The 14,751-nt window shown below is 42.6% G+C and overlaps 1 protein-coding gene and 1 non-coding gene across 2 annotated transcripts; both read left to right on the top strand.

Moving 5' to 3' along the window:
* Positions 1-10,202: 10,202 nt before the first annotated feature.
* LOC125546302 (malignant T-cell-amplified sequence 1 homolog) lies at positions 10,203-13,757 on the top strand. Its single transcript, XM_048710523.1, has 8 exons — positions 10,203-10,377; positions 10,829-10,910; positions 11,024-11,091; positions 11,371-11,468; positions 12,166-12,302; positions 12,618-12,685; positions 13,176-13,239; positions 13,494-13,757. The coding sequence occupies exons 1-8, from the start codon at positions 10,367-10,369 to the stop codon at positions 13,509-13,511; spliced, it is 546 nt and encodes a 181-aa protein (XP_048566480.1). The 5' UTR covers positions 10,203-10,366; the 3' UTR covers positions 13,512-13,757.
* A 270-nt stretch (positions 13,758-14,027) lies between these two features.
* On the top strand, positions 14,028-14,123 carry LOC125549758. The gene has a single exon (XR_007301480.1). It is a non-coding gene; the product is annotated as a small nucleolar RNA snoR97 (small nucleolar RNA).
* The last annotated feature ends 628 nt before the right edge of the window (positions 14,124-14,751 follow it).

Below are 14,751 nucleotides of genomic sequence, written 5' to 3'. Positions count from 1 at the left end.
CTATACTCAATCCAATCTATTCACAAATTCTTCATGTGCGTTCTATTTGAAACTCGTTCAAAATCTTCACTGTGTCCTTGTCAGCTGAAGAAATTGCAAACGGAACGTTAAAACTAATCTTATCCAAATTTTCGGTTTTGCCGCTCAAAACGTTCCGCATCCCATGATGCATTATTTTATTCACCCACGATCTTACATGATCTCCACCTCTCTGTACGTGGGTGACACATGTCGTGCGAAGGAGAAGGGTCAGGGGCACGTTCATCCCAAATCTTCGGGCGAACAGTTTTACACTGCCACTATAAATACCCCCTCACCCCTTCCTCACTTCCTTTACTCCGCTCAATCTCTCTCTCCCGCTCGAGCTTTCCAAACCCTAGCGCCGCCGCTACTCCATCGTCGCCGGTGAGGAAGAGCTTCACTGCCTCGACCTCGTCGCCGTCGTACTCGCGCCGACCGCGGATATCTTCACCTCCGCCGCCGCCGTAGCCGTCTTCCTCCGCCGAGTTAGGGCGTGGAAGATCTACACCGACGAACTTCACTGTTTCACCTCTCTGTTCATCGTGTTCTTCATTCAGGGTAATTAAAAGTTACTTTTACTGCCCTCTTTGATTCAAAATTTCTCTACAAAATCTTCAAAGGTGTTTTATTCTTCAAAACTCCACACACTAAAACACCTCACACGTCATCTGTTCTTGATTCATTTCTCTAAGCATCATTTTCTTCAAGATTCCTCAATTGTGTGGATCTTCGATCTATACAACTCTGGAACCTAAGACAAAGCACGCTTAGTGAAATTCTTCAAGACTCATCTGGTCAAATTCCTCAAACTTGTTCTTTTTGAAAAACCTTCTGAGAACGCATATGACCTCTCCAAATTCCTCGCAACTATATTCTGTTCACAGGTACTCATGTCCGCTGCTGAATCACTAGGTTCTCATCAACTTAACTCATTTGCAGCGTTCCTCGAAGAAAAACTGCATACTTCTTCAGAAAATTCAATTGTTCAAATTCCTCAGCTGAAGAATATGGCAGATGGTAAGAAGCCGCAGAAAGGAGGAAAGAAACCTGAGGTTATGACTACGTTTGAAATCCCTGAGGATATCTATGCTGAGTACTGCACACCTGATGAAGCCATGTTTGGCAAAGAAAACAAAAATCAGCGCAAGGTGCGCATTCAGAGGATTGAAAGGAGATGGGCACGCGAATGGAGGGAGTACAGATACATTACTCCAAAGTATATGAAGAAATTCGCTCTCAACCCTCCATGCCCAAGACTTCCATTGGCACCTGGCCAAGTGGCTGATCCCACTAGCGTCAAACGCGGTGAGGACTTTCCTGAAGAATGGGCCAGACGTCAAGCCAAGTTGGCAAGACAAGCCAGAGAAGCAGTGAGGAAATTCAACGAAGATTCTGCTGCTGCCGCTGCCACTGAGGCCTCTGTCAAGCCGAGAAAATCAATGGCAAAGAAGCCTGCTCGTAAGCCAAGTGCTTCACCAACAGTGCCCTCACGGCCAAGTTCCTCAGTTGCGCCCTCACGGCCAGGAATTTCAAAATCTTCAAAACCAATTCCTCAAGCTGCTCCTGCTCCTCCAAAATCCTCAGCACCTCCTCCACAGTCCTCAGCTATTCCGACAAAGTCCTCAGCACCTGTGCATCTGGCCTCGTGCCGAAGGACTGCAGGCATCTCAATTGCCTCTGGTGTCTCAGCCAGTTCCTCAGCTGCACCAAATTCTTCATCTGGCCCCACTCTGCTGAAGACCAAGGCAACTGTTGGACGCGGTCCTCGGCCAAGTCCCAAGAAGAAATAGGTCGCCTTCCAAGAGCCACCTAAAGATGATGAGGCTGATGATGATGAACTTGCAGAAATCATCAGAGACAGACAAGTAAGGGCCGCTAGAGCCAAAGGCACACCTGTGCCACTACTTTTGGATCCAAGGGCAATCCTAGACTACATTGATCTCTGGCACAAGGACCCAAATACTCCTATGCCTGACTTCAAGTTGACACCTGGTCAAAATCACATGCTGACTCATTTCATCCAAGAGGAGAAATGGAAGTATGACCAGGCCAGGCAGATCAAGAAGGCCCAGTACAAGAAAGAAAAGTTTCTGAAGACCAACGTGGTCAAAATGACGACTGATGAACTCATCAAGATTCAGTCTAAAATCAAAACCCTCGGCGACAAATTCAACTCTTACTATGCTGATTGGAAAGGAGCCAAAGTCAGGTTTGTGAAACTGACTGAGAAGTTCACCAATGTTGCAGCCCCATCGCAACAAGAAGTTCCTCAAGCTGAAGCTTCTGCTCAGCCCACTGAAGAACATGCCAGCACCGCTGATGACTTTCAGGCTGCTGAAGAAAATGCTAGTTCCGGGGCTGATGACTCCATTCCAGCCGCTGAAGAAATTTCCAGGGCATCCACTAGTGGTGCGCCTGAAGAAACTGAAGAAGTCGGGGCAACTGCATCAGTTGCGCCTGAGGAAATTCAAACAGATTCCTCAGCTCCTCCCGCGCCTACACCAACTCCGATCCTTCCATCTGCATCAGATGTGAAGAAGACCAAGGCTGCAGAGCGAGCTGCAGTGAAGAAAAGGAAAGCATCAAGTGCTTCAGAATCTTCAATTCCAAAGAAGATGAAGCCTATGACCAGCTCTTTTGAAAATCCAATCAATGTTGTTCCTATTTCCACCATGCCATCAAAGGACCTTGTTCCTTTTGGTGAAGAATATGAGATCCCAAGCGGATCTGATGAAGAAACTCAATCTGCTGCTTCGTCAGAGCAGATTGATGAGGAAATTGAAGTGGATGCGATCCCTTCAACACCTGTTATAACCTCACCAATGCCTCAGTTCACAGCTGAAGAGGCTGGTGTTGAAGAAATAGATGATGAAGACGTGGATATTGGAAGCACAACGCCAGTAATGAATGATGACTTTTGGGAAAGTCAGCATCCCAATTCTCCACTCTTCACCCCACTACAGCAAATTCCTCACTCCCCTGCACCAACAGTTCAAATGGGCTCTAAAGAAACTCATCCCACCTCATCTGTTCGTGAAGACATTCCAGCCACTAGTGCTGAAGAAACTGCTGCTGCTGATAATGTAACAACCAAGATTGCACCTGAGGAGGAACCAGAAATTCCTCAGACTGAAGAACCTGAGCTCGCGATTCCTGAGGTCGTGATGCAACTCACTGACACCCCTCTGCCAAAGCCAAAGGATCCGTTCTCAAGGAAGCAAACGTTCAAGGCTGAAGACTTCTTTGGTGAGCACGTATTCTTCACTGATTACAATCCATATGACTCTGCTCGCATAAGGAAGAGGCGTTTCTGGACTGCTAGTCAAGCCAATTTCTATTCCTCAGTGTTGTTCAACAAAGACAAAGTCTTCGATCACGCACATATTCCTCACGTGGACATGGAGTCTCTGCCGTGCTTCGAGCCAGTCCTCAGTGTTCTTTTCGACGCTGGGTTACTAAACTTCTGCACTGACATCTGTGATTGGAATGAAGAACTCATTCTTCAGTTCTATGCAAAGTTGCACATCACAGGCGACTCTGAAGATGTAAACTCATGTGTTCTGGACTGGATGACAGAGAACACTCATTACAAGGCACCAGCGTCTGAATTGCTTCATGCCCTACCACTCAGTCCTCCCCTTGAAGGTGCACGTTGTGTCTACAGTGAACTGAGCTTACAAATCACTACATGCAAGTTTTGATGAAGCCTTTGAAGCCAGGGCAGGCCCCACAAACCAAATTCCTCGTCAAGGAATTACTGTATGTGCCTCGGACTGTCTATCGCATTCTGTCAAAGACAATGAGTCCTATCAAAGGCCACGACTCAAATGATGAAGAAGTCATTGGCATCATGAAGAATATGCTTTTCAACATCATTCATGGCGTTCCCGTCAACTTCCATGATTTCTTCATGAGGACTCTGGCCAATATTGCTATGTCACCATTTGAGCTGAAGCCTTATGCGCCATGGATTATGAGATTCATCAGGACAAGGTCTTCACTCAACTACAAAGCTGACACTCTGAACCACTGCAGCTACTTGCCTCCCATTGAAGTCCTCAAACAGACATTTTCCTCAGCTGATGAAAAGGGCAAGGCAGCTGCTGTGATAGATGAAGGCATTTGTCCATTGGATGGTCAATTTCGCAACGCTGCATCCTACTCCACCAATGATGACTCTGCCACACATGACTCTGCCGCCAACAATGCCAAGCAAAATCCTCAAGCCACAGCACCCAAGGTGATGACTGATCGTGAGTTACTCCTCAGTCTTCATCAGAAGGTTGGTCGCAATCATAAATGGGTCAAGCGTCAGTTTGGTTCAATTCTTCACAACATGACTTCAACACACAATGAAGTGAAGAAAAACCACTACTACCTCCATGAAACCTTCAATCACACCTGGGTTGTTCTCTCTCATGTCTACAGCGTTGAAGATCTGAAGAAAATGGGTCTCAAAGAAGAGTTCGACTGGTCTGCACCTCCTCCGAAGAAATACAAGAAGGTCAAGGTTCCTTCTTTGGTGGCCAGCTCCTATTCTTCATCGCGTGACACTGATGAAAATGAAGACTTGGACGACACAGCGGCAGGCCCTACTACAACAACCGACCCCGACAACACTGGCGCTCCTTCATCAACTTGATTATCTTCAAGGGCATTAGTCCTCAGTTTCGATCCTTTTGGTCATTCGATGACAAAGGGAGAGAAATTTGAGTTAGTCTTCAAGCGGGTCTATTATATGGGCATTTTTTCTTGCTAAGTTACAACTCTCGTTCTTTTGAAACTTTTATTGGATCGAATTGTAAACTTAAACCTGATGGTGGTCTGATACTTCTGCTACGTTATTCTGCATGCTTATTCCTCGTTAATATTATTGCACGCATGCTGAATTACTTCAGTCACCATATTTCATCATGCATTTCAAATTCTTCATATTTTATGTCAAATGCGTGTATGAATTACAAGATATAGGGGGGGATCTCCATGATTCAACTCTTCAAGTGTGCATTGCTTCAAAAGCAAATTCCTCACTATGCACATCTTCAGGGGGAGTTCTTCTATACCTTGCAATCAAATTCCTCAATATCAGTATTTACACTTCATATGTTTATCCCCGTTAAAAACTTAACCTATATTGTCATCAATCACCAAAAAGGGGGAGATTGTAAGTGCATCTAGTGCCCCTTAGTGATTTTGGTGTATTGAAGACTTATAGGTTAAGGATCTAATGTGTTTATGAGTGTACACAGGTCTATAAGTCTATGAGGAGTTTGATATTTATAGAGAAAGTCGACCCCCTAAAAATGAAGTTCTTCGACTGAAGACTTTGGTATTCTGAAGACTTTCTGAGGACTTTGAAAGTGAAGAAATTGGTGTGACCTTGAAGACTTGGTATTCATTCGAGGAACATGAAGCGTGAAGACTTTTGTTTTCGTAGTTTCATTTTCTCTTTCTTGAGTCATAGGAAACATCATACTGTTAAATGGGGTCGAGGAAATACTAAGGAAAATTTTCCATGTGATGCTCAACTCAAAATCCTACACCTACCAATCCCTTCGAGTGAAGCCATTGGAAATCTCATACAGTTCAGTCAATTTCTTCAGTGACAGAGACGCAGTTCTTCTGGTCACTGAGGACTTTGTTCTGACTGAGGAGTTAGGAATTCGCCAGTGCGAATTGCCTACACTGTGAGGAACATGATAGCCCTGAGGAATTTGTACCTCAAATTTCCGACCGTTGTTGTGCTACACGTCAGCTGTTCCAAAATATCTTATCCATCCAACGGTCATATCATTGAAGGGCATTTATGTCTTATCATGTCGGGCTGTTCCCTAGGCTATAAATAGCCGCCCCTACAACCACTAGCTGGTTGGCTGCTCCGAGAGAAACTGACACTTGTGAATTGAGAGCATCCCATCCCCCGAGGACTTTGAGTGAAAATCATCAAGTGAGGAAAATCCAAAACCCAAACCCAAACACCTACAAACCCAAAGTGATTGAGCATCACTGAAGAGATTGATTCTGCGTGGATCCGACGCTTGTTACCTTTGAAGACTGTGCTTCTTCCAGACGGTTAGGCGTCATGGTCTAGAGCATCCAAGAGGATTTGTGGATCGCCGAGTGACCAAGTTTGTGAAGGTTCGGAAGTCACCTGGAGACTTACCACGAGTGGTTGGGCGAGGACTGTGTGTCCTTAGCTCAAGGAGAATACGGTGAGGACTGTGTTTCCGGGACTGTGTGTCCTCATGTTTAAATACCTAGCCGCTCCAACCAGATGTACAACTGAGACAGTAGTTGGAACTGGTCTACCAAATCATTGTCTTCACCAAGCCAACTGGTTTTATTTTCTCAACACTTTCATTTCCTCATTACTGTGTTGTGTGTTTGTTCATATCTGTGTTTGAAGACTTTGACTGAAGACTTTCTCAATTTCCTCAGTTCAATTTCTTCAGTTTGTTTGTCTTCATCTTGTGCTATCCTGTGTCTACGCATTCGGTACTCTGTGTTTGTCTTCATTTCATCATGATGACCATGCATGTATTCTGTTATGTTTACTTCTGAGTACTTATTCCGCTGCAAGTAGTTCTTCGCTAAGGAATTTCCTCACTAGCAAATTCCTCAGTGAAGAATTCATAAAAATCTCCTATTCACCCCCCTCTAGTCGATATAACGCACTTTCATGGATCTGCTTGCTGCTGCAGTTGAGACAAACTTTCCTGGCTAAGTGAGTCGATTTGCTGCTACTGCCGCCTGAAAGCGCGTTCCAACTCTGCATGCTTTGATTCTACCAGTTGAAGGTGGTCTGCTTCCTCCTTCCTCTTCTCCTCCTCCAGCTTCCTCTTCTCCTCCTCCTGATGCCACTTTCTCGCACGGCTTCTGTAAGTGTCGTTCCAATCTGCAAACCCCTCAAACCACAGAACAACGCCTTTGCCTCGTGTTCTTCCTGGGTGTTCAGGATTCTTTAAGGTGCGCGTAAGCTCGTCGTTCTCTCTGTTGGGTATGAACACCCCCGTTCGAGCCTCTTCTATTGCAACAAGTAAACTGTCGGTGGTTCCTTTAAGACATGCCCGCTCCAAAACCAGTCATGTCTTTGGCTCCAACTTCCCCCCATGCACATAAAACAAAGTCCTGCACCTTTCGGGCCAGCTCAATGTAACACTAGTAGAAAAAGGCTCATTTGTCCCGGTTCTAGAGGGCCTTTAGTCCCGGTTCTGGAACCGGGACTAAAGGGTCGGTACTAAAGCCCCCTCCTTTAGTCCCGGTTCTTATACGAACCGGGACTAAAGGCCCTCCACGTGGCCGCTGTCTGGAGCTCCACCTTTAGTTACCAACCGGGACTAAAGGAAATTTTACGATTTTTTTAATTTTTTTTAATTTTTTCCTAATTTTCAAATTTCTGAATTATTTTACAATTTAATCTCTAATCATCCTTCATCACTGCTCAATTTAACCTCTAATCTCTAATCATCCCTCATCATTCCAAATCATCTAACTTCTCGGCCGGTCACCCATCCTCTCACTACTCCAGCCTGAGCACGCTTAACTTCCAGGTCCTATTCCCCCTCGTTTCCAAATCTGCACTTGTTGTTTTCCTCACAATAGTAAGATGTCAATCCTATTAACCCTCGGGAGTTTAGCTTGAGTATGAAGTCACATGTTTCACTATTTGAGTTTGAAACTATTATTCTAAAAAACAATAATTATTTAGTAATACTAATATTTCTTGAATAAGTAGTTTAATCATAGTTTGATCATAGTTTGACCATAGTTTGACCACAGTTTGACCAGATTTGTCCAAAATTCAAAAAAACTGAAATAATTATTTAGTAACACTAATATTCTTGAATAATTATTTAGTACCACTAATACTTCTTGAATAAGTAGTTTGACCATAGTTTGACCAGATTTAACCAAAATTAAAAAAAAACTGAAATTTGAGCATAACTTTTTCCCTTTTAGAATTTGAGGATTCTAAAAATTTGCAAACAGGTCTACGGATTTTCGTGCTGAACATTTTGATATATTATACGTTTTTTCCCGACATCGTATGCAAAAGTTATAGCCGTTTTACTTTTTCATAACACTTTTTTGCAAAGCATGTCCAAATTTAAGTTTTTTTAATTTTCCTAACTTGTAGATGTAGTAATATAACTACATCTCGAAGGATTTTATTTTTTGAAGTTTTGAAATGGCGATACACGGGGGGGGGGGGGGGTAGAGTTTAGATACGAACCGGGACTAAAGGGCACCCTTTAGTCTCGGTTTGTGTCTCAAACCGGGACTAAAGGTCTAATCTTTAGTCCTGGTTTGAGATAAGAACCGGGACTAAAGGGTGCGATGCCCTTTAGTCCCGGTTCGTGTCTCAAACCGGGACTAAAGGTCTCATTTGAACCGGGACTAATGTCTTTAGCCGCTCGAACCGGGACTAACATTAGTCCCGGTTCGTAATGCAACCGGAACTAATGTGTATATTAAGCTGTGACCAAAGCCCTGTTTTGTACTAGTGTAACTAGAGTGACCCCTGCAACAATCATCTGTTGCTCAGCGATATCCCACTTAGGCCGGGCCACCTTGTAGCCACCTGGCCCCAGATTATGGTGCCACTGCTTTTTCACAACATTAATCTTGTTTATTCTCGACCGTTCCTGAGCTACTTATGATTCCTTGAAGTTCACAAAAGCGTCCCGGTGATCTCTTGCCTTCTTCAGTGTTCCCTTGAATTCTGGAGTCTGCTTTCCTGCATTGACGTACGCGGCCCATATATTTTTCTTGTGGTTGTTGAATGCTATCGCCATCTTCTTAAGAGCACTGTTCTTGACTTTCTTCGGATCTACATCTGTCAAATGATCTGGTAGGGTGAAATGTGACATGAGCAATTCCCAAAGCAGATCTTTTGCTCTTTGGTCGACAAAAGTAACATCTGAATCTCCCTTTACTGGCTTTTTCCATTCTTGAACGAAGATCGAGATTTGGTCCCTGACAATAACTCCGCATTGACGAAATTTAACCTCTCGACAAGAGAGTCGGTTAGAATTTCCGGTTCACATACCTCCTAAATAAAAATATCTATGTCAACTTGATGGGCATAATTTGTCATAAACACGAAATGCAACAAATAGTTATTAAAGAGAATATACCACATTCAAATCATAAACCGGGCGAGGGCCGACGGGGACGGATATCAAAACCATGCCACTATGTATAACAAACAACGTACGGGTAAGAATATTATACAAGTAACTATCTAAATCACACAAACATGATTTTCTTTTTATAAAAAGGATAAGAACAAGAGGCTCACCAAGGTGGTGCCGGCGACGGGATGGTGCGGGCGATCGACGGTGGTTAGGAGGGGGACGGGAAGGCACTAAGTAAACCACACCTACATATGCAAACTAAGAACTTAATTTGAGCTAAAATTACATATAAATCAAATAAACTACCACATATAAATACTCCCAAACTAAAACCCACAAATCACTATACTTATAGAGCATTGCAAGAAATTCTGAAGGTTAAGTTTGTGTAGAATGGAACTCTTACTTGACAACAAATGTGGGAGGAGCGCTTTTGAGAATGTTGACAGCATCAAATAAAAATTCTATCGTTTCAAAAAAGTGTTTCATGTCATTTTTTTGAATATTTTATATAATGTAAAAACAAATGTTCACACGATTAAAAAATTGCTCAATTTAATTCATAAAAATGTACGAGGCATTCTAAATAAATGTTCACATGTTTCCAAATAGTGTTCGTGACATTTAAAAAAAATGCATTGTACAATGAAAAAAAACGTCTGCATGGTTAAAAAATCTTTTGTGCAATTAAATAAATGTTCAATGTGTATTCGATTTTTCACACATATTTAGGAATTTGTTTGAATATATGTATTTAAAAAATGCACGAAGAATTGTTAAGGTTGTATCATAGAAATGTTACGCGTATATAAAAAAATACGATGTGTGCAGGAAAAAGTAGACATACATTGAAAGAAAATGAAAAAAAAAGGAGAGAAACGAAAAACCGAATACGAATAAAATAAGAAAATACAGTAGAAAATAAAACCGAGGAAGATGCGCCGAAAAACCAAAGAAGCAAGCTGAAAACCCAAAGAACAGAACCGGGAGAAAAAACCAAAACAACTGTGCGCTGACATGTGGGTCCCTGCATATCCTCCCACATCTCACCGGGGCGGGGCCCACGCCGGAACCCTCTCTCCTCTCCCGACCTGTCTCTCTCTCTTTCCTTGTCCAGATCGAGCCGCCCGCCGCCGCCGCCGCCGCCCCTCCGCGTCGATCTGCCGCTTCCCCAACCCCCGTCGCCGCGCCGCCAACCGCCGCTCACCATGTTCAAGAAGTGAGTACCCCCTCCCCCTCCCCTCTCCGTCCAAACCCGTACGCCAAGTAGACGAGTAGCGCATAAGTAGTACTGGATTCGGAGGCGCCATTGCCGCCGTGGGAGAGAGCTAGAGAGGAGGGAGGGAGGGGCGCGTTCCGGATCAGAGCCTCGGGCTTGCTTTGCAAGCACTAGTCTCCCAACTGCACTTGCTCTCCACACCATGCCGCTTCCCTCCCGATTGGCTTTACAAGCAACTTGTTTCAGCTGACCAAATGGCATGGTGTCAATCTCTATATTGCTCTCCGTGCCTTGTGATTATAGACGGTAACACGGTCACAGACGATTTCTGATGGCCTGCGTGGCCATTACTAATCCCCAATGCATCCTATACAAGAAGATTTTTGTGCCTTGTCAAGCACTCACGCAGGGTTTATTTTACAATGACAAAAGCTGCCTCTTTTTTCTCCAGGTTCTCTTCCGAAGACATATCCGGGCAGAATCAGGTCAAGGCGTCTGTGCAGCGGAGGATCCGGCAAAGCATCGCCGAGGAGGTTATGTCTAAATTATCCGCATAGCCCTCTCTATTTATTATCTTTTGTTTCGGCTGCGGAACCTGCTATCTTCTCCTGAGCTATACTGAAATTAGCAAGTTTGTTTGTTGCAGTACCCTCTCCTCGAACCTTTGCTGGAGGACATGCTTCCAAAGAAGTCGCCGATGATTGTTGTCAAATGGTCAGTGGTTCCCCATCTTTCTGATTTAGCTTGCTTGATCGTCTGTTGAATTACCTTTATTTATTGGTTAGCATGCTTATTGCTTAATAGCCTGCCTTTGTTATGTCTGTGCTATGCTTCTGACATGCTGAGAGTTACATTTGGCTGTTTCCTAGTTTTTTTTTCTACTTCTAGAAGCCAGAATAGGTTAGGTTGCATGTAATTGCTGGTAGATTAGATTGTGAGCAAAGACTACTTTAGCTTCTCCAAAGAACTAATGCAGTTGGTTTCTTTCCCTAGCCAAAATCATCTCAATCTTGTGGTGGTGAACAATGTCCCACTGTTTTTCAACATCCGCGATGGTCCATACATGCCAACCCTGCGCCTTCTTCATCAGTGTAATTTTCTTCACTCAATTTTTTTCTGGCATGCCATCGCTACATCTGTTGTTTCTCCCCTGTGACGTACATCATTATCTATGGAATTTGCTTCTTATATATATATATATATATATATATATATATATATATATATATATATATATATGTTTGGGCTTGCCTATCTGTTAGAGAATTGGAGCACCAGCACTCTTAACATTTACCTGTTGAAGAATGTCAACCAGAATGGAAATTATATGAGTTATTTGTAAACGCAGAACATCAAAATATCAAGAAACAAGAATGAGCAACTAGCTGCGGGCGCAACCCTTGTCAAAATCCATTTTTTTTTCATTTTCAGAGCATATCATAGATGAAGTGCTGTAATATGGGCGTTCATAAAAGAATTAAACAATAGTGTGACCATTTGTGTACTGAGCAACAATACAAATTTGTGTTGGATAATTTGTATACTATTCGCCCGTTTGTTGTCTTTTCTGAATTGCACATAGTATACCATATTTGTGCACAAATTTTCGCAAGCAAGCGGTCATGTTATAACATGTATATGTATGTCCCTGATTTGTTTCCTTCTTTTTTAAACTTCAAGATGCATATTTTCAGCATGGGGTGCGGGCACAACTAGTTGCGAAAAATCTGCATTCCAAAATACCCCCGCCCCCCTTTGTTTTGCTAACTTATGCTTACATTTGATCAGATCCTAACATCATGAAGAAGTTCCAAGTGGACAGAGGTGCTATCAAGTTTGTTCTCTCTGGTGCCAACATAATGTGCCCTGGACTCACATCGCCTGGTGGTGTGTTGGACAATGAAGTCGAGGAGGAAACGCCAGTGGTACAAGACTAATCTTTTAAATTCCAGTTCATCCATTTATAGATACACTACGAATGAATCTCGTCTGCTTCGGTAGACTGTCATAGTTAGCAACATAACATCGCTATATTTTAGTGTCTTTGTTTCTATTATCTTCACATGAGTTAAATTTGTCTGTCTGCAGATTAGTGCACTTAACTAGTTCATAGTATTGTAATTATTTGATATTGGTTACTATGCATCCTAATACACTTTAAAATGATGAAAAAGCTTCCTTCTTCTGAGCATGCCAACCAGCAGCCTGATTATTTATCTCTTGAAAACTATAATTGTCAGGCTATAATGGCTGAAGGCAAGCAACACGCGTTGGCGATTGGATTCACAAAGATGTCAGCGAAAGACATGTAAGCTCCTTTCGAATTATTAATCACTAATGGTGCTTCAGAGTCTCTTCCATCTTTTTTGACGTTTCAGTCAGGTTCTGTCCTAATGTTTCCAAATGAATGATAGTACTCCCTCCGCTCCTAAATATTTGTCCTTTTAGAGATTTCAAATGGACTACCACATACGGATGTATATTGACATATTTGAGAGTGTAGATTCACTCATTTTGCTCCGTATATAGTTACTTGTTGAAATCTCTAGTAAGACAAATATTTAGGAACGGAGGGAGTATGTGTTGAAAAAATGCATTTGTGGTGGTCTCCTTTGGTATTCCTTACTTTATATCTTATACTATGTGATAGTACCTGCAAATTAAATCTCAACATAGCAGAACCTTACGCAGATATACTGATAAAATCCTGAATATTACATCCTATACATTCTTTGCTAGTATCATGTCTTGCATTTGGCCGTGCATAATGCTGCTGCTGAAATCCTGAGCTTTTGCAGAAGCACCATCAACAAAGGAATTGGAGTTGACAACATGCACTATTTAAATGATGGCCTGTGGAAGGTACTCTCTGCTTTTCCCATTTACCTTATGAATTAGCAATAATTAAATCATTGCTTTTAGTTGCTGTAATTGAAGCGCATATCTAGTGGCTTTGCCAGATTTGTGACAATTAGTACCAGATGATGATTGACAGTCCTTTTTACCCTTGCAATTTGTTCATGATTGCCGCATCAAGCTCTTTGGGGAGCAGAGATCCAGTTGAAACATAACACATGCTATTTGCTAACTTTGGTTTTGGGTTCTTCATTTGACAGATGGAGCGGCTCGAGTAATTAGGACCGTCGAGGGAAGCAGAATCCGCGGCAAGGCCATATGGAACTGTAACTAGGCGCATCATGTGTCGTTTTCGCATGGGAGAAATCTTAGTTATCTTAGTTTGGTATACTATGCTGCCGCTGAGAACCTTGTATGATATGACACCATATCGCTGACCATTTACACTTTTACCAATAACACTTCAGAAGAAGACCCTGTTGTTTATGATGCCAGCGAAAACAGAAATATACACTGTTGTTTTATCTACTGTGGTTCTATCTAAGGCACCACTGCAACCCGAGTTTCCTGACGCTTCACTTGTGAGCTGTGCTCCGACCACTGAAGCAGTAAATTCCCCCCGAGTTTCCTGATGCTTCACTTGTGAGCTGTGTGTAGCCCAACATTTGGACACCAGGATCCTGTTCGCAGGATGAACCTACCTGGAGGCAGGCAAGTCTGAGGTTCTTTGATGAAATTTTTCTTTCTTTTGGTTTTTGGTCTCTGTTTTATCACTTGCTTTAGTTTTGCGCAAGTTTTTATGATTTGTGGAAGAGGCTGAAAATCTCGGGAGAGTGTGTGTTGTCGTCAGCTTTCCAATGAGATGGGAGTTAAATAACGACATGGAATTTAACAGTTTTCCACGGCATCCCTGCAGCAATTGCTACTATGGAGAAACAAGCTGGAATATTGTTCTGAAACAAGTTACCTGGACCATATTCTGAACTTGAAACCTGATTGAGTAACAATTGCCACGAATTGAATTGGCTGTGAATTGTGAGAAGGAATTGAATTTGCTGGACGCTAGTAGCACGAATTAGTAGCTAATATAGTAACAGTACAGATATTTCACTCGGAAGTGAACAACGCTTGGAACATCTTTACGGCATAGTTGTATATCTCATCAACTTAAAACCATTGAACTGCAAATTTCGTGTTTGAATGGTTACTGTAAGAACCAAGAAATTTCTACTGGGTCATCTTTCACTTGCTATCTTCAGATGTGCATTAAGCTTTGGTTTTTGTTTCAACCATGTCAATTTCTGGAAGCCAGGCGTTTGACTTGTCCATGTTTTCTGTTATTTCTTCTGGAAGTGTTTGACTTGTTCATGTTAGGAACAAAATCAGTAAATTCTCCGTAATTTCTTGTAGCATTCCTTTATATTTTCATGCGACATATTCCATACATAACAACTAAGTTTAGATGGAGACATAATTGAGCAATCTTTGCACTGAAACCATCTCACGTCCAAGATGGAT

This window comes from Triticum urartu, chromosome 3 (assembly GCF_003073215.2).
Source record: "Triticum urartu cultivar G1812 chromosome 3, Tu2.1, whole genome shotgun sequence".
NCBI classification, from domain to species: domain Eukaryota; kingdom Viridiplantae; phylum Streptophyta; class Magnoliopsida; order Poales; family Poaceae; genus Triticum; species Triticum urartu.
Note: the sequence above shows the minus strand (reverse complement) of the source record. Positions and strands in the feature narration are given on the sequence as shown.

Excerpts from the sequence above, each read along its gene's own strand:
- LOC125546302 (XM_048710523.1), top strand. Across the intron at positions 11,469-12,165 it reads CCTGCGCCTTCTTCATCAGT|ATCCTAACATCATGAAGAAG; the intron begins GTAATTTTCTTC and ends ACATTTGATCAG. Across the intron at positions 12,303-12,617 it reads TCGAGGAGGAAACGCCAGTG|GCTATAATGGCTGAAGGCAA; the intron begins GTACAAGACTAA and ends TATAATTGTCAG.